The sequence below is a fragment of the Heptranchias perlo genome, chromosome 4 (assembly GCF_035084215.1).
Source record: "Heptranchias perlo isolate sHepPer1 chromosome 4, sHepPer1.hap1, whole genome shotgun sequence".
In the NCBI taxonomy this organism is placed as follows: domain Eukaryota; kingdom Metazoa; phylum Chordata; class Chondrichthyes; order Hexanchiformes; family Hexanchidae; genus Heptranchias; species Heptranchias perlo.
This window is the reverse complement of record NC_090328.1, coordinates 509133-534756: the sequence shown is the minus strand read 5'-3', so window position 1 is coordinate 534756 and position 25624 is coordinate 509133. Positions and strand designations below refer to the sequence as shown.

At 54.1% G+C, this 25624-nt stretch overlaps 1 protein-coding gene across 1 annotated transcript in view; it reads left to right on the top strand.

The window, feature by feature from the left end:
• The window catches only part of cplane1 (ciliogenesis and planar polarity effector 1), a 211492-nt gene that overhangs the window by 59528 nt on the left and 126340 nt on the right, over window positions 1–25624 (top strand). The window contains exons 14-23 of the mRNA XM_067982079.1: window positions 327–407; window positions 662–811; window positions 8311–8484; window positions 10713–10941; window positions 12112–12278; window positions 12857–13074; window positions 17939–18103; window positions 18863–19001; window positions 21122–21231; window positions 23900–24064. Coding sequence (XP_067838180.1) covers window positions 327–407; window positions 662–811; window positions 8311–8484; window positions 10713–10941; window positions 12112–12278; window positions 12857–13074; window positions 17939–18103; window positions 18863–19001; window positions 21122–21231; window positions 23900–24064 — 1598 coding nt within the window. The remainder of the gene's footprint in view (window positions 1–326; window positions 408–661; window positions 812–8310; window positions 8485–10712; window positions 10942–12111; window positions 12279–12856; window positions 13075–17938; window positions 18104–18862; window positions 19002–21121; window positions 21232–23899; window positions 24065–25624) is intronic.

Genomic DNA, 25624 nt, shown 5'->3' with positions numbered 1-25624 from the left:
AAATAAAAGGGTGGTCTCAGTAAAAGTGACCATGAGGCTGTCGGATTGTCGTAAAAACCAAACTGGTTCACTAATGTCCTTTAGGGAAGGAAACCTGCCGTCCTTACCCGGTCTGGGCCTTTATGTGACTCCAGTCCCACACCAACAAGGTTGACTCTGAACTGCCCTCTGAAGTGGCCCAGCAAACCCCTCAATTGTATCAAATGGCTGCGATCTGCAACAGCTTATGAATGCGGCCCACCACCACCTTCTCAGTGACATTCATCCCAAGATTGAATGTGAGCTAAAGGCTGACTTTTCACTGATGTCTGTCCTTTTGTTTGCAGGTGAGGAGCACTTCCTTCTGGGCTCGTACCTGGAGTCAGTGCAGATCTGGAGGGCTGCACTTCAGGGGGAGATGGGCAGAGGTAAGACGACCCACCCTGAAGCAACAGCCACTACAATGCCTGCTGTCCTGTTCTCGTGCTCCAGGGGCATCTTGTCGATTCTTGCCCGGGATGTTCCTCAAACCTCCGACTTCCTTCTCTCCTCCCTCCCCTCACTATCAGTTTCCGTCTTTCTTTCTGTCTCCTTCTTTCTGGGTTGCTGCGAGGCTGTGCTGAGTGCTGGTCAGTGGATGAGGCCTAGTGTTGTGTTGTCATCATTGATTCTTTGTTTACAGACGGGGGGAGAGTGCCTTACCTGCAGACTCGATACAGCCTGGCCATTCTCTACACTCACCTCTACCTCTACAATCTGAGCGCTGCCTGGGACCTCGGTGAACAGTTTATGAGAAAGATCCTGAAACGAGAAGGGGCAGAGATCTCTTCAGGTGAGACATAGGCTGTGGGATTAGCCCCAGTTATACCATGAGGAGTGTGGTGTGTATCAGAGTGTTACAGTTGAGAATCCCTACGTGGTCAGTTTTTAGTAAAATATTAAAATGCCTATGTGGCAAAGAAGCAGAATGCAAAATGGTTAGAAAGGGTTAATTAGTTAGTAACTGAGATTGATACAAGTGGCCTGGCCCTCCTGCTGGGCCATATGGTTGCTTAGTCAGCAGGCCTGCATTGTCTTATCAATGATAGGTCTTTGATGTGAGTCAAGGACTGGTCTGAATGTCTCCATGTTTATGGCAGATCAATATAGGGAACGAGCTTAGCCAAAGTTGAAAGACATTCCAGGTTGGGAGATAAGGAATAGAAGGAACAGGGAAGAACCTTCCAAGTTGGAAAGTGAGGAAGTAACCCCTTTGATGTCTAATAGCAACATGGTCAGCACATGGATTGTCTATGATTGGCCGGAAATAATGTAACCCCGCATGGCAGCCTGTGCCCGGCTTATGATTGGTGTTGACTTTTGTGTTAATGATGTTCCAACCTCTATGGATTTGTACAAAGGTATGAGTTTTTGTCTTTGTCTTTGTCTCTCCTTATTCTGTTAGAATCGTTCGGATTCTCTCAGGAATCTGAATTGAAGCTACAGACTAAGATCTGCTATTAAAGTTGTTTGAACTTTACGGTGTACTCGAATCAGTTCTTGCTGAACCAGACTGAGGGGAAAGAATCCGGTTCGTCACAGTGAGCGGTGTGTGGTATATCAGAGTATTGCAGTGAGGGTGGATGAGGGCAGTGCAGTTGATATGGTGTATATGGATTTTCAAAAAGCGTTTGATAAAGTGCCACGTGATAGCCTTGCTATTAAGATTATGGCCCATGGAATAAAGGGGGCAATAGAAACATGGATATAGAATTGGCTAAATGAATGGTTGTTTTTCGGACTGGAGGGAGGTGTACAGTGGTGTTCCCCAGGGGTCGTTGCTGGGACCACTGCTGTTCTTGATATATATTAATGACTTGGACTTGGGTGTACAGGGCACAATTTCAAAATTTGCAGATGACACAAAACTGGAAGGTTAGCGAACAGTGAGGAGGATAGTGATAGACTTCAAGAGGATATAGACAGGCTGGTGGAATGGGAGGACACGTGGCAGATGTGGGAACAGCAGAAGCAACAAGCTATAGACAGAGCTAAGCGATTCCATAACTAACGGATCAGATCCAAGCTCTGCAGTCCTGCCACATCTAGTCGTGCATGGTGGTGGACAATTAAACAACTAACAGGAGGAGGAGGGTCTGTAAACATCCCCACCTTCAATGATGGCAGAGTCCAGCACGTGAGTGCAAAAGACAAGGCTGAAGGGTTTGCAACCATCTTCAGCCAGAAGTGTCGAGTGGATGATCCATCTCGGCCTCCTCCCGATATCCCCACCATCTTCAGAAGCCAGTCTTCAGCCAATTCGATGCACTCCATGTGATATCAAGAAACGGCTGAGTGCACTGGATACAACAAAGGCTATGGGCCCCGACAACATCCCGGCTGTAGTGCTGAAGACTTGTGCTCCAGAACTAGCCGCGCCTCTAGCCAAGCTGTTCCAGTACAGATACAACACTGGCATCTACCTGACAATGTGGAAAATTGCCCAGGTATGTCCTGTCCACAAAAAGCAGGACAAATCCAATCCGGCCAATTCCCGCCCCATCAGTCCACTCTCAATCATCAGCAGGTTGGGAACCTGAGCAGGGAGAGAGAGGAAAGCGTAACAGGAAGGGACAGAAGGTATGGAGTAATAGGTAAAGTGTTAAAAAAGGAAAAAGCAGGAACTAAGCGTCACAAAACAGATTTGAAAGTTCTTTATCTGAATGCACGTAGCATTCGTAATAAAATGGACGAGTTAACGGCACAAATAACTACGTATGGGTATGATCTTGTGGCCATTACAGAAACATGGCTGCAGGGTGACAACGACTGGGAATTAAATATGCCAGGGTATTTAACAATCAGGAAGGACAGGCAGGAAGGAAGGGGAGGTGGGGTGGCTATGTTAATAAAGGAAGGAATCACTGTAATACAGAGAAATGATATTGGGACAAAGCATCAAGATAATGAAACAGTTTGGGTGGAGATAAGGAATAATAAGGGAAAAAAAACATTAGTGGGCGTAGTATATAGGCCTCCTAATAGTTGCAACTCTGCTGGAAGAAGTATTAATCAGGAGATAGTCGGGGCATGTAATAAGGGAACAGCCATAATTATGGGGGATTTTAATTATCATATTAACTGGACAAATCAAATTGGGCAGAGCAGCCTTGAGGACGAGTTCATTGAGTGCATCAGGGATGGATTTCTTGAGCAGTATGTAACTGATCCTACAAGGGGGCAGGCAACCTTGGACCTGGTCCTGTGTAATGAGTCAGGATTAATTAATAATGTCCTAGTTAAGGATCCCCTTGGAACGAGCGACCACAACATGGTTGAATTCCATATCCAATTAGAGGGTGAGAAGGTTGATTCTCAAACAAGCGTACTGAGCTTGAATAAAGGAGACTATGATGGTATGAGAGCGGAATTGATTAAAGTGGACTGGGAAAATAGATTAAAGGGTAAGACGGTACATGAGCAGTGGTGTTCATTCAGGGAGTTATTTTACAACTTTCAAAATAAATATATTCCACTGAGGAAAAAAGGGTGTGAAAGAAATGACAGCCATCCGTGGCTAAGTAAAGAAATCAAGGATAGTATCCGACTAAAAACAAGGACATATAAGGTAGCCAAACTTAGTGGGAGGATAGAAGATTGGGAATTCTTCAAAGGCAGCAAAAAGTAACTAAAGGATTGATTAAGAAAGGGAAGTTAGATTATGAAAAGAAATTAGCAAAAAATATAAAAACAGATAGCAAGAGTTTCTATAGTTATATAAAAAGAAAAAGGGTGGCTAAGGCAAACATAGGTCCCTTAGAGGATGAGACCGGGAAATTAATGGTGGGAAACATGGAGATGGCAAAAATGCTGAACAAATATTTTGTTTCAGTCTTTACAGTAGAGGACACTAAGAATATCCCAACACTGGACAAACAGGGGACTCTCGGGGGGGAGGAGCTAAATACGATTAAAATCACTCAGGAGATGGTACTCAGTAAAATAATGGGACTCAAGGCGGATAAATCCCCTGGACCTGATGGCTTCCATCCTAGGGTCTTGAGGGAAGTGGCAGTAGGGATTGTGGATGCTTTGGTGATAGTTTTCCAAAATTCCCTGGACTCAGGAGAGGTCCCGGCAGATTGGAAAACTGCTAATGTAACACCGTTATTTAAAAAGGGTAGTAGGCAGAAGGCTGGAAATTATAGGCCAGTTAGCTTAACATCTGTGGTGGGTAAAATTTTGGAGTCTATTATTAAGGAGACAGTAACGGAACATTTAGATAAGCATAATTTAATACGACAAAGTCAGCATGGCTTTATGAAGGGGAAGTCATGTCTGACAAATTTGCTTGAGTTCTTCGAGGATATAACGTATAGGGTGGATAAAGGGGAACCAGTGGACGTAGTGTATTTAGACTTCCAGAAGGCATTCGACAAGGTGCCACATAAAAGATTATTACTTAAGATAAAAAATCACGGGATTGGGGGTAATATTCTGGCATGGGTGGAGGATTGGTTATCAAACAGGAAGCAGAGAGTTGGGATAAATGGTTCATTTTCGGACTGGCAACCAGTAACCAGTGGTGTTCCACAGGGGTCGGTGCTGGGTCCCCAACTCTTTACAATCTATATTAACGATTTGGAGGAGGGGACCGAGTGCAACATATCAAAATTTGCAGATGATACAAAGATGGGAGGGAAAGTAGAGAGTGAGGAGGACATAAAAAACCTGCAAGGGGATATAGACAGGCTGGGTGAGTGGGCGGAGATTTGGCAGATGCAATATAATATTGGAAAATGTGAGGTTATGCACTTTGGCAGGAAAAATCAGAGAGCAAGTTATTTTCTTAATGGCGAGAGACTGGAAAGTACTGCAGTACAAAGGGATCTGGGGGTCCTAGTGCAAGAAAATCAAAAAGTTGGTATGCAGGTGCAGCAGGTGATCAAGAAAGCCAACGGAATGTTGGCTTTTATTGCTAGGGGGATAGAATATAAAAACAAGGAGGTATTGCTGCAGTTATATAAGGTATTGGTGAGACCGCACCTGGAATACTGCATACAGTTTTGGTCTCCATACTTAAGAAAAGACATACTTGCTCTCGAGGCAGTACAAAGAAGGTTCACTCGGTTAATCCCGGGGATGAGGGGGCGGACATATGAGGAGAGGTTGAGTAGATTGGGACTCTACTCATTGGAGTTCAGAAGAATGAGAGGCGATCTTATTGAAACATATAAGATTGTGAAGGGTCTTGATCGGGTGGATGCAGTAAGGATGTTCCCAAAGATGGGTGAAACTAGAACTAGGGGGCATAATCTTAGAATAAGGGGCTGCTCTTTCAAAACTGAGATGAGGAGAAACTTCTTCACTCAGAGGGTGGTAGGTCTGTGGAATTTGCTGCCCCAGGAAGCTGTGGAAGCTACATCATTAGATAAATTTAAAACAGAAATAGACAGTTTCCTAGAAGTAAAGGGAATTAGGGGTTATGGGGAGCGGGCAGGAAATTGGACATGAAGCTGAGTTCGGATCGGTCAATGCCCTGTGGGTGGCGGAGAGGGCCCAGGGGCTATGTGGCCGGGTCCTGCTCCGACTTCTTGTGTTCTTTAGATTTGTGGTTGGGATCAGATCAGCCATGATCTTATTGAATGGCGGAGCAGGCTCGAGGGGCCGATTGGCCTACTCCTGCTCCAATTTCTTATGTTCTTATGTAAGTGATGGAAGGTGTTGTCGACAGTGCTATTAAGCGGCACTTACTCACCAATAACCTGCTCACCGATGCTCAGTTTGGGTTCCACCAGGACCACTCGGCTCCAGACCTCATTACAGCCTTGATCCATACATGGACAAAAGAGCTGAATTCCAGAGGTGAGGTGTGAGTGACTGCCCTTGACATTAAGGCAGCATTTGACCGAGTGTGGCACCAAGGAGCCCGAGTAAAATTGAAGTCAATGGGAATCAGGGGGAAAACTCTCCAGTGGCTGGAGTCATACCTAGCACAAAGGAAGATGGTAGTGGTTGTTGGAGGCCAATCATCTCAGCCCCTGGGCATTGCTGCAGGAGTCCCTCAGGGCAGTGTCCTAGGCCCAACCATCTTCAGCTGCTTCATCAATGACCTTCCCTCCATCATAAGATCAGAAATGGGGATGTTCACTGATGATTGCACAGTGTTCAGTTCCATTCGCAACCCCTCAGATAAAGAAGCAGTCCAAGCCCGCATGCAGCAAGACCTGGACAACATCCAGGCTTGGGCTGATAAGTGGCAAGTAACATTCGCGCCAGACAAGTGCCAGGCAATGACCATCTCCAACAAGAGAGTCTAACCACCTCCCCTTGACATTCAACGGCATTACCATCGCCGAATCCCCCACCATCAACATCCTGGGGGTCACCATTGACCAGAAACTTAACTGGACCAGCCATATAAATACTGTGGCTACAAGAGCAGTTCAGAGGCTGGGTATTCTGCGGCGAGTGACTCACCTCCTGACTCCCCAAAGCCTTTCCACCATCTCCAAGGCACAAGTCAGGAGTGTGATGAAATACTCTTCACTTGCTTGGATGAGTGCAGCTCCAACAACACTCAAGAAGCTCAACATCATCCAGGACAAAGCAGCCCGCTTGATTGGCACCCCATCCACCACCCTAAACATTCACTCCCTTCACCACCGACACACTGTGGCTGCAGTGTGTACCATCCACAGGATGTACTGCAGCAACTCGCCAAGGCTTCTTCGACAGCACCTCCCAAACCCGCGACCTCTACCACCTAGAAGGACAAGGGCAGCAGGTACATGGGAACAACATCACCTGCACGTTCCCCTCCAAGTCACACACCATCCCGACTTGGAAATATATCGCCGTTCCTTCATAGTCACCGGGTCAAAATCCTGGAACTCCCTACCTAACAGCACTGTGGGAGAACCTTCACCACACAGACTGCAGCGGTTCAAGAAGGCGGCTCACCACCACCTTCGCAAGGGCAATTAGGGATGGGCAATAAATGCTGGCCTCGCCAGCAACACCCACATCCCATGAACGAATAAAAAAAAGATGAAGTTTAATGCAGAAAAATGCGAGGTGATGCATTTTGGTAGGAAAAATGAGGAGAGGTAATATGAACTAGAGGGCACAACTCTAAAAGGGGTACAGGAACAGAGAGATCTGGGGTGTATGTGCACAAATCGTTTAAGGTGGCAGGGCAAGTTAAGAAAATGGTTAAAAAAGCATATGGGATCCTGGGCTTTATAAATAGAGGCAGAGAGTACAAACACAAGGATATCATGATGAACCTTTATAAAACACTGGTCCAGCCACAACTGGTATCTTGTGTCCAGTTCTGGGCACTGCACTTTAGGAAAGATGTGAAGGCCTTAGAGAAGGTGCAGGAGAGATTTACTAGAATGATTCCAGGGATGAGGGACTTTAGTTACGTGGATAGACTGGAGAAGCTGGGATTGTTCTCCTTGGAACAGAGAAGGTTGAGAGGAGATTTGATAGAGGTGTTCAAAATCATGAAGGGTCCAGACAAAGTGGATAGAGAGAAACTGTTCCCATTGGTGGAAGGGTCAAGAACCAGAGGACATAGATTTAAGGTGATTGGCAAAAGAACCTAAGGTGAGATGAGGAAAAACTTTTTTACACAGCGAGTGGTTGGGATCTGGAATGCACTGCCCGAGGGGGTGGTGGAGGCAGATTCAATCGGGAACTGGTTAGGTAGTTGAAAGGAAAAAATTTGCAGGCTACGAGGATAGGGTGGGGCAGTGGGACGAGCTGGATTGCTCGTGCATGGAGCTGGCGTGGACTCGATAGGCTGAATGGCCTCTTTCCGTGCTGTAACCTTTCTATGATTCTAATTCTATGATTCTACCGTGAGGGGTGTGGTGTATTCAGAGTGTTACAATGGGGTAGTGAGGTATATCAGACAGTGTTACAGTGAGGGGTATATCTGTATGTTACATCAAGGGGTGTAGGGTATATCAGTGTTACAGTGGGGGGTTGGGGTTATTTCTGTGCGCGGGTGATGGTGGGTATTTCTGTGTACCCGTGCCTGTTTGGGGTACTGACTGTGGGGGTGGGGGTATTCCGGGGTGGGGGGTATTTCTGTGTACCCCTGCCTGTTTGGGGTACTGACTGTGGGGGTGGGGGTATTCCGGGGTGGGGGGTATTTCTGTGTACCCCTGCCTGTTTGGGGTACTGACTGTGGGGGTGGGGGTATTCCGGGGTGGGGGGTATTTCTGTGTACCCCTGCCTGTTTGGGGTACTGACTGTGGGGGTGGGGGTATTCCGGGGTGGGGGGTATTTCTGTGTACCCCTGCCTGTTTGGGGTACTGACTGTGCTGTTACTGTGTTCAGGGACTGATGGGCAGCGATTCGATGAACCGACCCTGCGGGATGTTGGGGAGGAGGCGGCACTGGCTGTGATTCAGTCGCTGGCCCGCTTCATGGCTCTGTATTTCACTAACCAGCCCCTGTTCGTGTTCCCGCCGCACCACATAGAAACCCTTCCTCCCCTACACTTCAAACCAGGTAAGAGACCGCTCCGACCGTACTGTGGTAAAAGGTGATCGTCCTTCTATCTGAGCTCTGGCCTCTGAGAGCAGAATCGTGACTGCTTTCCCAAGTCCTTCTACTAATAGCACGACGAGCTGCACTATTAGTAGAAGGACTTGGGAAAGCAGTCACGATTCTATGTATCTGAGTCCCCGACGGGCCAGTGAGATTGGGAATGCTCCTCACGTGTCCTCAGCTCTTCCCCATGGATGGTTGGAGCAGGGAACCTGTCCTCTGGGAATGGGGGACATCAAACAGGAAACCAGCCAGACAATAAATATTATTGAGTCTGCCTGTAATCTGCGATCAGCCGTGGTGTAGAATCCCTGGATCTGATGGTCCTGTCAATTGTAGGAATAGACAAGTAAAGGAATGGAAATCAAAAGGTAACGATGTTTATGGCAGAACATTCCAGACCGGAGGAGCAGAGTGTATGGGAGTGATTGATATCGTTTGTGGGGTGCTCCCTGTGGGACCGTTTGTGGGGTGCTCCCTGTGGGACCGTTTGTGGGGTGCTCCCTGTGGGACCGTTTGTGGGGTGCTCCCTGTGGGGCCGTTTGTGGGGTGCTCCCTGTGGGGCCGTTTGTGGGGTGCTCCCTGTGGGGCCGTTTGTGGGGTGCTCCCTGTGGGGCCGTTTGTGGGGTGCTCCCTGTGGGGCCGTTTGTGGGGTGCTCCCTGTGGGGCCGTTTGTGGGGTGCTCCCTGTGGGGCCGTTTGTGGGGTGCTCCCTGTGGGGCCGTTTGTGGGGTGCTCCCTGTGGGGCCGTTTGTGGGGTGCTCCCTGTGGGGCCGTTTGTGGGGTGCTCCCTGTGGGGCCGTTTGTGGGGTGCTCCCTGTGGGGCCGTTTGTGGGGTGCTCCCTGTGGGGCCGTTTGTGGGGTGCTCCCTGTGGGGCCGTTTGTGGGGTGCTCCCTGTGGGGCCGTTTGTGGGGTGCTCCCTGTGGGGCCGTTTGTGGGGTGCTCCCTGTGGGGCCGTTTGTGGGGTGCTCCCTGTGGGGCCGTTTGTGGGGTGCTCCCTGTGGGGCCGTTTGTGGGGTGCTCCCTGTGGGGCCGTTTGTGGGGTGCTCCCTGTGGGGCCGTTTGTGGGGTGCTCCCTGTGGGGCCGTTTGTGGGGTGCTCCCTGTGGGGCCGTTTGTGGGGTGCTCCCTGTGGGGCCGTTTGTGGGGTGCTCCCTGTGGGGCCGTTTGTGGGGTGCTCCCTGTGGGGCCGTTTGTGGGGTGCTCCCTGTGGGGCCGTTTGTGGGGTGCTCCCTGTGGGGCCGTTTGTGGGGTGCTCCCTGTGGGGCCGTTTGTGGGGTGCTCCCTGTGGGGCCGTTTGTGGGGTGCTCCCTGTGGGGCCGTTTGTGGGGTGCTCCCTGTGGGGCCGTTTGTGGGGTGCTCCCTGTGGGGCCGTTTGTGGGGTGCTCCCTGTGGGGCCGTTTGTGGGGTGCTCCCTGTGGGGCCGTTTGTGGGGTGCTCCCTGTGGGGCCGTTTGTGGGGTGCTCCCTGTGGGGCCGTTTGTGGGGTGCTCCCTGTGGGGCCGTTTGTGGGGTGCTCCCTGTGGGGCCGTTTGTGGGGTGCTCCCTGTGGGGCCGTTTGTGGGGTGCTCCCTGTGGGGCCGTTTGTGGGGTGCTCCCTGTGGGGCCGTTTGTGGGGTGCTCCCTGTGGGGCCGTTTGTGGGGTGCTCCCTGTGGGGCCGTTTGTGGGGTGCTCCCTGTGGGGCCGTTTGTGGGGTGCTCCCTGTGGGGCCGTTTGTGGGGTGCTCCCTGTGGGGCCGTTTGTGGGGTGCTCCCTGTGGGGCCGTTTGTGGGGTGCTCCCTGTGGGGCCGTTTGTGGGGTGCTCCCTGTGGGGCCGTTTGTGGGGTGCTCCCTGTGGGGCCGTTTGTGGGGTGCTCCCTGTGGGGCCGTTTGTGGGGTGCTCCCTGTGGGGCCGTTTGTGGGGTGCTCCCTGTGGGGCCGTTTGTGGGGTGCTCCCTGTGGGGCCGTTTGTGGGGTGCTCCCTGTGGGGCCGTTTGTGGGGTGCTCCCTGTGGGGCCGTTTGTGGGGTGCTCCCTGTGGGGCCGTTTGTGGGGTGCTCCCTGTGAGGCCGTTTGTGGGGTGCTCCCTGTCCCGCACCCTATATATTGGTGTGTGCTCTGGGAGTGGACTGTTTAGTGTGTGGAGTGGAGTGGGTTTAGTTTGAGTTTGGCTCTCTGACTGATCCCTATGGTGTTTTGAACCTGTTGACAGGCCGTCTGCCTCGAGTGGTCCCTTTGCAGCAGCACCGTGTAGCAGACGCAGTGAGGGAGCAGCACCTATGTGCCGTGTGGAGCGTGGAGAGTGCAGTCCACCTGATGCTCGTTGGTAGGCTCATACCTGAGGCCGTGTGGCTGGCCCTGGAGCTTGGGGACTGGAAGACTGCCGTGGTGCTGGGCCTAGCTTTCAATCTGTACCAGCGGAGCAACCCTCAGCCTCCCAGGTATGTACATGGTTAAATACCCGTGGGGTTAGTCTTTGTATTACGCTGGCAGTGGTCAGCATGGAGCTATTGAAGTATGGGCACCCTGCACAGCAGCCCAGCCCAGTCCAGTCCAGTCCAGCCTGCTAACACTGTCCACTCTGAATGGGAGCTGAACTCCGGGCTTTTCCCCTCCTCACCATCACTCTGGCTGGGGTCAGCTCACTCAGCACGGGCCAGGGACGGAATGGTTGCTCCTTGCCTGACCACTTGGAGTATTTTCAAATGATACATTAATATTTTGTCTGATCTGTGTCTGCACATGGCCTTCCTCGAGTACAGGGTCTGTCTGGGTCACAATGCTGAACTCTGTATTGGAATGCTGCAGAATGGCTTGTTCTCACTGGGGGCCTGTGTAAACTGCAGCAACTTGGATTCCCATTGTGCCTTTCTCATAGGAAACGCCCCAGGAGATTACTCGCCCGGTTTGGGGGGATTCTACACCCGACTTGGGGGGAGCGGAATTAGCCGCCCGGTTTCGTGGGGGGGGGGGATTACTTGCCCGGTTTCGTTGGGGGGGGGGGGATTACTCGCCCGGTTTCTGGGGGGGGGGATTACTCGCCCGGTTTTTGGGGGGGGATTACTCGCCCGGTTTCTGGGGGGGGGGATTACCCGCCTGGTTTCTGGGGGGGGGGATTACTCGCCCGGTTTCTGGGGGGGGGATTACTCGCCCGGTTTCTGGGGGGGGGGATTACTCGCCCGGTTTCTGGGGGGGGGATTACTCGCCCGGTTTCTGGGGGGGGGATTACTCGCCCGGTTTCTGGGGGGGGGGATTACTCGCCCGGTTTCTGGGGGGGGGATTACTCGCCCGGTTTCTGGGGGCGGGGGATTACTCGCCCGGTTTCTGGGGGCGGGGGATTACTCGCCCGGTTTCTGGGGGCGGGGGATTACTCGCCCGGTTTCTGGGGGCGGGGGATTACTCGCCCGGTTTCTGGGGGCGGGGGATTACTCGCCCGGTTTCTGGGGGCGGGGGATTACTCGCCCGGTTTCTGGGGGCGGGGGATTACTCGCCCTGTTTCTGGGGGCGGGGGATTACTCGCCCTGTTTCTGGGGGCGGGGGATTACTCGCCCGGTTTCTGGGGCATATTCCATGCCTGGCTTTGTTTCAGTGTTGATTTAATGTTGTTTCAGGGGGCGCTGGAGATCACTGCATCTGCCGCCAGACCTTCACCCTTCCCAGATCTTTCAGGATAAGCTGCAGGCACTGTTGGGGCGCCCAGTGAAGGCAGCGGTGTCTATGGGAGACTTCACGGTTAGCACCAGCAGGGCACCAGTCAGTGACTCTAAACAATTCACAGGTGAGCTGAATACAGGCCTTGCACTGGGTCGGTGCCTGTACACAGTGCAGTCTCACAGCCAACTGAATGTAGGAGCAGGTCCTTCAATAGTGCAGATGACAGGATGGATGAATATTTTGGAATATTTAAGTTAACCTTCCCTGAGGAGATTAAATGGGTGGGTAGAGTCCATGATAGGGGAGAGTGTACATGGGCTGTGGGAGGAATGGCCTTTTCTCGCTCTGTACTTTCTCATGTTCCACTCTGGAGAGACGGGGCAATTCAGCACCTGAGTAACTCTCTGACCTATTGATGCGCGATGTGTCACCCTTATGGTATTTAATTGATTGTGATCCGTGCCCCGGGGCGCGGTTTGCCCCAGGGACCGTGGTCCGTGGCGCGGTTTGCCCCGGGGGCCGTGGCGCGGTTTGCCCCGGGGGCCGTGGCGCGGTTTGCCCCGGGGGCCGTGGCGGTTGTGTCTGCGAGCATGATCTTTCCAGAATGTGGTCAGTCCGTGTAGAGTCTGGCCACATGATTGGCCTGGGAGTGGGTGGCTCAGGGCTTTTGCTGATTCTGTATTTCCCTGCCTTATTTTGCAGATTCCATTGAGGAGGAGGATGCAGACCTGCTGTTCGGCTCAGTGCAGGAGATTCTGAAAGCAGCTGTGATGGCGGATGCAGATGTGCTAGCTGAGACCTTTGATCTTTTGATGCAGACAGCAAAGGACCTTGGGAACAGGCTGACTGGGCTTGTGCCTGATGGGCTTTACCTGCCTGCACCTCCCCTGTATTGTCCCCAGCCAGCCTGTGACAGTGAGGTAAGGATGGGGAACAGTGGGTGACAATGTACCCTCTCATTTATTTTGGCCATGTGCTGAATGAATTTGTGTTTATGCACCGATATAAAGACGCTGTGCACCACCGTAAAAAAATCGCAACTTTAAATGGAACATCTTTTTAGAAAACATTATTCAGGGTAAATAATAAACAGAACAGATATACAAAATAATGGATAATTGTAACAATTTAATGTTGTATTGGCTGATGAATTTATTTAATTTATGAAATAGGTCCCTTAAGTTGCACTTGGATTGAGCTGACCAGTCTTGTTATAGTTTATTAAAAGTTACCTGATGGGAACGATTCCGATCAGCTTTTTGTTGAATCAGCTTAATGACTGATTCAAACAGAAACAGATCGTATGCAATCAGAATTTTTAAATTGAGTCAGAAATACAGAACAGCTGCCAAATCAGTCAGAGAGAAATTGGGGATAGGGAATGGATTTATTAAAGCTCCGTCCCAATTGAATCCTCAGCAAGGTTTAAAAAATTATTGCATGCCAATTGTACATCTTGCAGGTCTCATTAGTTTTGGCTTCCTCGATGTAAGGCAGGGAACAGTTTTGTGATGGACCCATCATCTGTGATTGATTGGGTGGAGGTGCCTGGTCACTGATTGATTGGGTGGAGGTGCCTGGTCACTGATTGATTGGGTGGAGGTGCCTGGTCACTGATTGATTGGGTGGAGGTGCCTGGTCACTGATTGATTGGGTGGAGGTGCCTGGTCACTGATTGATTGGGTGGGTGAATAGATCCGGTCTGTGATTGGTCATTGACAAACGCATTGGTTTTGACTTTTACTTCCTGGTCTGGTTTCCGTGCAGCCAATTAGCAGCTCGCTGACTGAATTTCCTAGCAACGCGGTAAACAGCGTGGCAGTTGGGGCCGGACACTCGGACGCTCCGCAGCACCAGAGGCAGAGCAGTCCGCCTGGGGCTGGAACACTGCGGACCAGGGAGGCAGAGCTGGAGAAGGGCCTGGGGTCCGGGCACTGGTCAGTGTGAGAGAGGGGCTGAGAGCACTGATTTGGTGCGTGGACGGAATGATTAAGTGCGCGGCACAGAACAGACTGCAGCGCGGCCGCGCACGCACGCAGCTTAGAGGGAACAGTGGTGGGAGGGTGAAGTTTTCTGTTCAACCAACACACTTTGTGAGATTGGGTTATTCGGTGGTGCCCTGGCAGTGCTGGGGGCTGACGGTGGTGCCCTGGCAGTGCTGGGGGCTGACGGTGGTGCCCTGGCAGTGCTGGGGGCTGACGGTGGTGCCCTGGCAGTGCTGGGGACTGACGGTGGTGCCCTGGCAGTGCTGGGGGCTGACGGTGGTGCCCTGGCAGTGCTGGGGGCTGACGGTGGTGCCCTGGCAGTGCTGGGGGCTGACGGTGGTGCCCTGGCAGTGCTGGGGGCTGATGGTGGTGCCCTGGCAGTGCTGGGGGCTGATGGTGGTGCCCTGGCAGTGCTGGGGGCTGATGGTGGTGCCCTGGCAGTGCTGGGGGCTGATGGTGGTGCCCTGGCAGTGCTGGGGGCTGATGGTGGTGCCCTGGCAGTGCTGGGGGCTGATGGTCTGAGTGTCCCAGTTTTAAATCTGAATGAGGAGTATCGCTGTGCTGAGAACCAGCGGATGCAGAGCCCGAGATTCCAGGGACCCTGGATATTGGTGGATGTCTGTTGACAGTGACTAATACCTCGGCTGCGTCCCCCCCCCCCCCCCTCCCCCCCGCACGCTGTATTTCACCCTTGGGCAGATTACCACGTGTCTTGTTATGAAAACAAGGTCCAGTGGCAAGGCTTGTCGTGCGCAACAAGAGCCAGGATGAACAGACCAGGAAAGATGATGTGATAAATCAAGAGGTAGTTGTTCAGTGATCAAAAGTCCATGGACAGTAGGAGCCTGGGGAGCTCGGTGGAACCTAAGAACATTAGAAATAGGAGCAGGAGTAGGCCATTCGGCCCCTCGAGCCTGTTCCACCATTCAATAAGATCATGGCTGATCTTCGACCTCAACTCCACTTTCCCGCCCGATCCCCATATCCCTTGATTCCCCGAGAGTCCAAAAATCTATCGATCTCAGCCTTGAATATACTCAATAACTCAGCATCCACAGCCCTCTGGGATAGAGAAGTCCAAAGATTCACAACCCTTCGAGTGAAGAAATTCCTCCTCATCTCAGTCTTAAATGGCCGACCCCTTATCCCTGAGACTTTGCCCCCTAGTTCTAGACTCTCCAGCCAGGGGAAACAGCCCCTGGGAGTCAGAGCGAGGCAGTGGAAGGTAAGAGTTCCACTGATGGGGAACAGGTACCCAACGCACCGCGGGGCCTACTGATAAAATGCAGTTCACGTTGTTCCTTTGGAGCCCACGAGACCACGGCTCTACACTGCAGTCCAGCCCAGGTAAACATAGAAACATAGAAAATAGGAGCAGGAGTAGGCCATTCGGCCCTTCAAGCCTGCTCTGCCATTCACTATGATCATGGCTGATCCTCTATCTCAATACCATATTCCCGCTCTCTCCCCATACCCCTTGATGCCTTTTGTGTCTAGAAATCTATCTGGCTCCTTCTTAAATATATCCAGTGACTTGGCCTCCACAGCCTTCTGTGGTAGAGAATTCCACAGGTTCACCACCCTCTGAGTGAAGAAATTTCTCCTCATCTCAGTCCTAAATGTCCTACCCCGTATCCTGAGACTGTGACCCCTCGTTCTGGACCCCCCAGCCAGGGGAAAGATCCTCCCTGCATCCAGCCTGTCTCGCCCTGTCAGAATTTTATATGTTTCAATGAGATCCCCTCTCATTCTTCTAAATTCGAGTGAATACAGGCCGAGTCGACCCAATCTCTCCTCATATGACAGTCCTGCCATCCCAGGAATCAGTCTGGTAAACCTTCGCTGCACTCCCTCTATGGCAAGTATATCCTTTCTTAGGTGAGGAGACCAAAACTGCACACAATACTCCAGGTGTGGCCTCACCAAGGCCCTGTATAACTGCAGTAAGACACCCCTGTTCCTGTACTCAAATCCTCTTGCAATGAAGGCCAACATACCATTTGCCTTCCTAACTGCTTGCTGCACCTTCATGTTTGCTTTCAGTGACTGGTGTACAAGGACACCCAGGTCCCTTTGTACATCAACATTCCCCAATCTATCACCATTTAAATAATACTCGGCTTTTCTGTTTTTCCTTCTGAAGCAGATAACTTCACATTTATCCACATTATACTGCATCTGCCATGTATTTGCCCACTCACTCAACTTGTCTAAATCGCCTTGAAGCCTCTTTGCATCCTCCTCACATCTCACAATCCCACCTAGTTTTGTGTCATCAGCAAACTTGGAAATATTACATTTGGTTCCCTCATCCAAATCATTGATATATATTGTGAATAGCTGGGGCCCAAGCACTGATCCCTGCGGTACCCCACTGGTCACTGCCTGCCACCCGGAAAAAGACCCATTTATTCCTACTCTCTGTTTCCTGTCTGTTAACCAATTTTCAATCCGTGCCAGAATATTCCCCCCAATCCCATGTACTTTAATTTTGCACACTAACCTCTTATGTGGGACTTTATCAAAGGCCTTCTGAAAATCCAAATACACCACATCCACTGGTTCTCCCCTATCTATCCTACCAGTTACATCGTCAAAAAACTACAGTAGGTTTGTCAAACATGATTTCCCTTTCATAAATCCATGTTGACTTTGTTTAATCTCATTGATATTTTCGAAGTGTCCTGTTATCACATCCTTTATAATAGACTCTAGCATTTTCCCTACTACTGATGTTAGGCTAACTGGTCTGTAGTTCCCTGTTTTCTCTCCCTCCTTTTTTAAATAGTGGGGTTACATTTGCCACCCTCCAATCTGCAGGAATTGTTCCATAATCTATAGAATTTTGGAAGTTGACAACTAATGCATCCACTATTTCCATGGCTACCTCTTTTAGTACTCTGGGATGCAGATTATCAGGTCCTGGGGATTTATCGGCTTTCAGTCCCATTAATTTCTCCAGTGCTATTTTTTTTACTAATACTAATTTCCTTTAATTCCTCCTTCTCATTGAATCTCGGGCTCTGCATCCGCTGGTTCTCCCAGCACAGCGATACTCCTCATTCAGATTTAAAACTGGGACACTCAGACCGTCAGCCCCCAGCACTGCCAGGGCACCACCGTCAGCCCCCAGCACTGCCAGGGCACCACCGTCAGCCCCCAGCACTGCCAGGGCACCACCGTCAGCCCCCAGCACTGCCAGGGCACCACCGTCAGCCCCCAGCACTGCCAGGGCACCACCGAATAACCCAATCTCACAAAGTGTGTTGGTTGAACAGAAAACTTCACCCTCCCACCACTGTTCCCTCTAAGCTGCGTGCGTGCGCGGCCGCGCTGCAGTCTGTTCTGTGCCGCGCACTTAATCATTCCGTCCACGCACCAAATCAGTGCTCTCAGCCCCTCTCTCACACTGACCAGTGCCTGGACCCCAGGCCCTTTTCCAGCTCTGCATCCCCGGTCCCCAGTGCTCCAGCCCCAGACGGGCTGCGCTGCCTCTGGTGCTGGGGAGTGTCCGGAAGTCCGCATGTCTGACCCCACAGCTCCGGCCCCAGCCGCCACACTGAGATGTGGGGAAGACTGAGCTGCAATGGAAGACTGAGGGTTGGGTTTTACCACTGCGAGACTGCGAGGAGGAGGATGAGCGTGTCTGATGTTGTGAGGTTTAGGAGAAACCTCCAGTGTGTGGTTTGTGACGAGCTCTCCAGCTTGGATCTCACCCACCTTCGTTATTTGTACTCGCAAATCCAATTGCAGATTTTACCCAGTTATGGAATTAACGGTCAGTCTCTTTCATCCTCAGGGTGGTGGAGAGGATCCTGGGTTATCCATCGAGAGAGCTGCCCGGCAAAACGTCTCTGGGGTCCTTCAGCGAGTCCTTCTTCTCTTCAGGGCCGCCCGCTGCTCCCTCCCGGCAGCGCACTGGTACATCACCAAGCTCCGATATAGTCGAAAGATCATGAACAAGGTAAATCAGGCTGAGAGGGACGGGCAAGAGGACACTTCTAACGAGAGAGGTGCAGTTCCAGTCTCTGCTGGTGTGGTCTTTAATCTCTGATCAAATTGAATCTTTTCTGAGAAGTAAGAGGCCATTAGGTCATCTTCTCCCGATATCTCTCAACCCCACCCACCCGCCTTCTCCTCATATCCCTCAACCCCACCTTCTCCCCGTATCTCTCAACCCCACCCACCTTCTCCCCATATCCCTCAACCCCATCTATCCACCTTCTCCCCGTATCTCTCAACCCCACCCACCTTCTCCCCATATCCCTCAACCCCACCTTCTCCCCATATCCATACCCATCTTCTCCCTATTCCTCAACCCCACCTCATTGTGTCCCTCCATCGTCTCTCTCTCTCCTGACTCCTTTATATTACCGATTTTGATATCTTTACCTGATAACTTGTCCCACTACTCGATTACCCCTTGCCTGGTAGCCATTCTTGCCGAGATGTTCCTTAGTTCTTGCTTGAGCCAAACTCCCTTCAGGTGTTCTGATTCCCACTGGGTGCTGGTGCCCTGTCTTACCTGATGGGGGTGGGCAGTGACAGAGGGACTGGTGCAGTTGATTGAGCCACTTGGTGAAGGAGTAGAATCTCAGCTTGGAGATTCTGTCTCTACAATCCCACTGCTGGGGTAAGCTGTAAGATTGAGGGGTGATGCTTTACATGTTTGATCTGCCGGCGGCTCCAGTGTCTGATACATCTGTACGTTTGTTGCTGTTAGATCAGAGGGAAGGCTGGCCTCCCACCGCTCTGTCCATTCCCTGACTCACTGCTGCGTTACGGTAAAGCTAGGAGCAGCTTCTTCAGGCCGGGAGCTGGAGGTGATGGCACTTCTGATCTGATCTCCGTCAGGGTAATAGGTGAGTAAATCAGCTCTAGCACTCACGTGAACTCCTTGGTTCTCTCACTTCTCTCTCCTCCCCTGGAGACACTGCCCCTTGCTAGTGGTTTCCATGGACACCAGCAGTCCTCTGACACCTCACCACAGTGAGCCCAGATAGGAGTGTCAACAGAGTATTTACTCTTCAGGGGGGGAGTCCCAGCCGAGCCCGAGCCCGATCTGCAGCTCCAGGGGTCACTGGGAGCACAGTCAGGAGCAGGAACCCTCCCTAACTCAAGGATGAAGAGTCTCACCTACCACCAGCCTGCCTGAGACCAGATTCATTTTCAGGATGTGGGCATTGTTGGCAAGGCCAGTATTTATTGCTCATCCCTGCTTTCCCTGAATTAATCAGAGGGGTTTGCTGGGCCACTTCAGAGGGCAGTTAAGAGTCAACCCTGTTGGTGTGGGACTGGCGTCACAAAAAGGCCCAGACCGGGTAAGGTCGGCAGGTTTAGTTCCTTGAGGAACTTTAGTGAACCAGTTGGGTTTTTACGACAATCCAATAGCTTCATGGTCACTTTTCCTGATTCCAGCTTTTTAATTCCAAATTTTTAAACAAAATCGAAATTCTCAAACTGCTGTGGTGGGATTTGAACACTCGTTCTCTGGATCATCTCGTGGAAGGGCGCGGGCGGGAGTACAGGGCAGGAGGCCGAGGGGCACGGCGGGAGGGGCAGGGCGAGGGGCCGAGGAGTAGGGCGGGAGGGGCAGGGCGAGGGGCCGAGGGGCAGGGCGAGGGGCCGAGGGGCAGGGCGAGGGGCCGAGGGGCAGGGCGAGGGGCCGAGGGGCAGGGCGAGGGGCCGAGGGGCAGGGCGAGGGGCCGAGGGGCAGGGCGAGGGGCCGAGGGGCAGGGCGAGGGGCCGAGGGGCAGGGCGAGGGGCCGAGGAGTAGGGCGGGAGGGGCCGGGCGAGGGGCCGAGGGGCAGGGCGAGGGGCCGAGGAGTAGGGTGGGAGGGGCAGGGCGAGGGGCCAAGGGGTAGGGCGAGGGGCCGAGGAGCAGGGCGGGAGGGGCAGGGCGAGAGTCCGAGGAGTAGGGCGGGAGGAGTAGGGCGGGAGGGGCAGGGCGAGGAGCCGAGGAGTAGGGTGGGAGGGGCAGGGCGAGGAGCCGAGGAGTAGGGCGGGAGGGGCAGGGCGAGGGGCCAAGGGGTAGGGCGAGGGGCTGAGGAGCAGGGCGGGAGGGGCAGGGCGAGAGTCCGAGGAGTCGGGCGGGAGGAGTAGGGCGGGAGGGGCAGGGCGAGGAGCCGAGGAGTAGGGCGGGAGGGGCAGGGCGAGAGTCCGAGGAGTAGGGCGGGAGGGGCAGGGCGAGGGGCCGAGGAGTAGGGCGGGAGGGGCAGGGCGAGAGTCCGAGGAGTAGGGCGGGAGGGGCAGGGCGAGGAGCCGAGGAGTAGGGCGGGAGGGGCAGGGCGAGAGTCCGAGGAGTAGGGCGGGAGGAGCAGGGCGAGGGGCCGAGGAGTAGGGCGGGAGGGGCAGGGCGAGGAGCCGAGGAGTAGGGCGGGAGGAGTAGGGCGGGAGGGGCAGGGCGAGAGTCCGAGGAGTAGGGCGGGAGGAGCAGGGCGAGGGGCCGAGGAGTAGGGCGGGAGGGGCAGGGCGAGGGGCCGAGGAGTAGGGCGGGAGGGGCAGGGCGAGGAGCCGAGGAGTAGGGCGGGAGGGGCAGGGCGAGGAGCCGAGGAGTAGGGCGGGAGGAGTAGGGCGGGAGGGGCAGGGCGAGAGTCCGAGGAGTAGGGCGGGAGGAGTAGGGCGGGAGGGGCAGGGCGAGGAGCCGAGGAGTAGGGCGGGAGGGGCAGGGCGAGGAGCCGAGGAGTAGGGCGGGAGGGGCAGGGCGAGGAGCCGAGGAGTAGGGCGGGAGGAGTAGGGCGGGAGGGGCAGGGCGAGGAGCCGAGGAGTAGGGCGGGAGGGGCAGGGCGAGGAGCCGAGGAGTAGGGCGGGAGGGACAGGGCGAGGGGCCGAGGAGTAGGGCGGGAGGAGTAGGGCGGGAGGGACAGGGCGAGGGGCCGAGGGATAGGGTGGGGTGAGGGGGATTGTTTCGAAGCTGTGCTAAGCTGTCACGGTGCGGGCTGGAGGTTGACTGTGTAAGACTGATTGTGTCTTTTCCCGACAGGCTCATTTCGAGACCTCTGTGGATTGTGCTGGATGTTCCATGTCCGTGAGCAGCTGAGCGAGAGCTGTCGCAAGTACCAAATGGCCAGAGACAACACCAGATCCCCCCAGGTACTTACTCCAGCTCTTGGACTGGACAATGGTGCAGATTATCAAAGCTATGAAAATATTGGTATCTATTCAGGAAAACCATGATATCACAGTTGGTACAGCGCAGGAGGAGGCTATTCGGCCCATCGTGCCCGTACTGGCTCTTTGACAGATCTATCCATTTAGTCCCATTTCCCCTGCTCTTTCCCCATAGCCCTGTAAATCTTTCCCCTTCAAGTATTTCTCCAATTCCCTTCTGAAAGTTATTATTGAATCTGCTCCCACCGCCCTTTCAGGCAGCGCATTCCAGATCATCACAACTCGCTGCGTAAAAAATGTTTCCTCATCTCGCCTCTGGCTCTTTTGCTGATCACCTTAAAGCTGGTTACCGACCTGTCTCCACTGTTTCAAACAGTTTCTCCTTATTTACTCTATCAAAAGCGTTAATGATTTTGAACACCTCTATCAAATCTCCCCTTAACCTTCTCTGCTGTAAGAGCAACCCCAGATTCTCCAGTCTATCCATGTAACTGAAGTCCCTCATCCCTGGTACCATTCTAGTAAATCTCTTCTGCACCCTCTCTAAGGCTTTGACATCCTTCCTAAAGTGTGATGCCCAGAATTGAACACAATACTCCAGCTGAGGCCTAACCAGTGTTTTATAAAGGTTTAGTATAACTTCTTTGATTTTGTACTCTGTGCCTCTATTAATAAAGCCCAGGATCCCATATGCTTTTTTTGACAGCTGTCTCAACTTGTCCTGCCACCTTCAAAGATTTGTGTATGTGCACCTACAGATGTTAATTGTTTTCATATGATTTATATCAATTAGTGTTAATTGTATTCAGGTGGTGGGTATCAATTGGGGACTCTCATATCTATTTATATGAGAGCTTATCAAGGGTAAGGGAAATCTCTGTGAATAAAGGCTCGGAAGCAACTGAAGATCAGGCTCAAGTATTCTATCCCTCACCCCCATGCTATCCAATTTATTACATACATGTCTCTCTGTTCCTGAACCCCCTTTAAAATTGTACCATTTAGTTTATATTGCCTCTACTTATTCTTCCTACCAAAATGTATCACTTCACACTTCTCTGCGTTAAATTTCATCTGCCATGTATCTGCCCATTTCACCAGTCTGTCTCTGTCCTCCTGAAGTCTGTTACTATCCTCCATATTATTTACTACATTTCTGAGTTTACTGTCATCTGCAAACCTTGAAATTATATCCTATATACCCAAGTCCAGGTCATTAATATATATCAAAAAGAGCCGTGGTGCTAATACTGACCCCTGGGGAACACCACTGTATACTTCCCTCCAGTCTGAAAAACAACCGTTCACCACTATTTTGTCCCCGAAGCAATTTTGTATCCAATCTGCTACTGTCCCTTTAATCCCATGGGCTTCCATTTTGCTAACAAGTCTATTATGTGGTACTTTATCTGTGCTCTTTAAATTGCAGTTTATCAAAGTGCCAAGTTGTGTTCTGGTAGCTGCCAGCTCAATGCCTGTTTGATGGAACTCAGACACTGGCAGAGACTGCCTTGGATTAAGCACATCTTCCAGTGTGTTCAGCCCAGGAGAGTGACAGGGTCAACACACCCACTGAGCCCCTGGAGCTGCAGCACGAGAGTTGGGCTTGATGTTTGGTGATTGTCAGAGGCGATGCAGAGAAGGTCCACAGGGCTGATCCTTCAGATCAGAGGACTGAGTCTTGGCCTAAGTATGTGGTCACCACTCAACTAGCAGTCTCTCTTCCAAGAGTCCCCTCTCCAGCCCCAGTAGATTATAAGGCACCCCTTCCTCCAGTTCCAATGGATCTCCATCTCCCCGCCCTCCGGCCCCGGCGGATCGCCACCTCCCCGCCCTCCGGCCCCGGCGGATCGCCACCTCCCCGCCCTCCGGCCCCGGCGGATCGCCACCTCCCCGCCCTCCGGCCCCGGCGGATCGCCGTCTCCCCGCCCTCCGGCCCCGGCGGATCGCCACCTCCCCGCCCTCCGGCCCCGGCGGATCGCCACCTCCCCGCCCTCCGGCCCCGGCGGATCGCCGTCTCCCCGCCCTCCGGCCCCGGCGGATCGCCACCTCCCCGCCCTCCGGCCCCGGCGGATCGCCACCTCCCCGCCCTCCGGCCCCGGCGGATCGCCACCTCCCCCCGCCCTCCGGCCCCGGCGGATCGCCGCCTCCTCCGGCCCCGGCGGATCGCCGCCTCCCCCCGCCCTCCGACCCCGGCGGATCGCCACCTCCCCGCCCTCCGGCCCCGGCGGATCGCCCTTTTATCTCCAGTAGATTACAATCCCCTCCTTGCCAGAACCCACTCTCTGGGCCTGAGTGCTGCAGAGCCTGGTGGGTGATTTTCTCAGTTGCTGTCGAACGATGTCCCACAATACCTCTCACCTATCAGGCAGGGCGCTGGAGGGTCAGAGGTTAACGCAGCCTTATCCTGATAGTCTGGGATTTTCACTCCGGTAATGAAGTTTAATTCCTCGCCCTGGCCCATCAGTGGCTCATTGACTATAAGAATAATCAAAGGTTTCTTCTGTATTTTGAAAAATGTGGTACATGTGGCAAGTTTCTTTTATATAAAATGGTCAGACTAATTAAGTGATAGTAATTAGCTAGAGAGTGGACCAGTTAGCGATTGTGAATTACACCTGCAGTACTGCTGGGTTTGATGTGTTCTTAGGATTATGAGGTGTGTGCAGAGTATGATGCTGCTGTGGTTGACCATTGCCTGACCTCCCTGGACTGGGCCTGTCGAATGCTGCCCTTCGCTCGGTTCATGAATGTAGAGGAGCTCGTACAGGACGTCATCCTCAGCTTGATTGGTGAACTGCCTCCAATCAGAAAGGTAGGAGCACAGACCTGAACAAAATGTGGCAAGTGTACTGTCGGACCCTGGGGAGAGGGGAGAGGGCAAAGAGAGCCCCTGGGGGAGGGGGAGGGGGAGAGGGCCAGAGAGCGCCCCTGGGGGAGAGGGAGAGGGCCAGAGAGCGCCCCTGGGGGAGAGGGAGAGGGCCAGAGAGCGCCCCTGGGGGAGAGGGAGAGGGCCAGAGAGCGCCCCTGGGGGAGAGGGAGAGGGCCAGAGAGCGCCCCTGGGGGAGAGGGAGAGGGCCAGAGAGCGCCCCTGGGGGAGAGGGAGAGGGCCAGAGAGCGCCCCTGGGGGAGAGGGAGAGGGCCAGAGAGCGCCCCTGGGGGAGAGGGAGAGGGCCAGAGAGCGCCCCTGGGGGAGAGGGAGAGGGCCAGAGAGCGCCCCTGGGGGAGAGGGAGAGGGCCAGAGAGCGCCCCTGGGGGAGAGGGAGAGGGCCAGAGAGCGCCCCTGGGGGAGAGGGAGAGGGCCAGAGAGCGCCCCTGGGGGAGAGGGAGAGGGCCAGAGAGCGCCCCTGGGGGAGAGGGAGAGGGCCAGAGAGCGCCCCTGGGGGAGAGGGAGAGGGCCAGAGAGCGCCCCTGGGGGAGAGGGAGAGGGCCAGAGAGCGCCCCTGGGGGAGAGGGAGAGGGCCAGAGAGCGCCCCTGGGGGAGAGGGAGAGGGCCAGAGAGCGCCCCTGGGGGAGAGGGAGAGGGCCAGAGAGCGCCCCTGGGGGAGAGGGAGAGGGCCAGAGAGCGCCCCTGGGGGAGAGGGAGAGGGCCAGAGAGCGCCCCTGGGGGAGAGGGAGAGGGCCAGAGAGCGCCCCTGGGGGAGAGGGAGAGGGCCAGAGAGCGCCCCTGGGGGGGAGGGAGAGGGCCAGAGAGCGCCCCTGGGGGAGAGGGAGAGGGCCAGAGAGCGCCCCTGGGGGAGAGGGAGAGGGCCAGAGAGCGCCCCTGGGGGAGAGGGAGAGGGCCAGAGAGCGCCCCTGGGGGAGAGGGAGAGGGCCAGAGAGCGCCCCTGGGGGAGAGGGAGAGGGCCAGAGAGCGCCCCTGGGGGAGAGGGAGAGGGCCAGAGAGCGCCCCTGGGGGAGAGGGAGAGGGCCAGAGAGCGCCCCTGGGGGAGAGGGAGAGGGCCAGAGAGCGCCCCTGGGGGAGAGGGAGAGGGCCAGAGAGCGCCCCTGGGGGAGAGGGAGAGGGCCAGAGAGCGCCCCTGGGGGGGAGGGAGAGGGCCAGAGAGCGCCCCTGGGGGGGAGGGAGAGGGCCAGAGAGCGCCCCTGGGGGGGAGGGAGAGGGCCAGAGAGCGCCCCTGGGGGAGAGGGAGAGGGCCAGAGAGCGCCCCTGGGGGAGAGGGAGAGGGCCAGAGAGCGCCCCTGGGGGAGAGGGAGAGGGCCAGAGAGCGCCCCTGGGGGAGAGGGAGAGGGCCAGAGAGTGCCCATGGGGGAGAGGGCAGAGAGAGGGAGAGGGAGAGGGCAGAGAGAGACCGCAGGGGAGAGGGAGAGGGCAGAGAGAGACCGCAGGGGAGAGGGAGAGGGCAGAGAGAGACCGCAGGGGAGAGGGAGAGGGCAG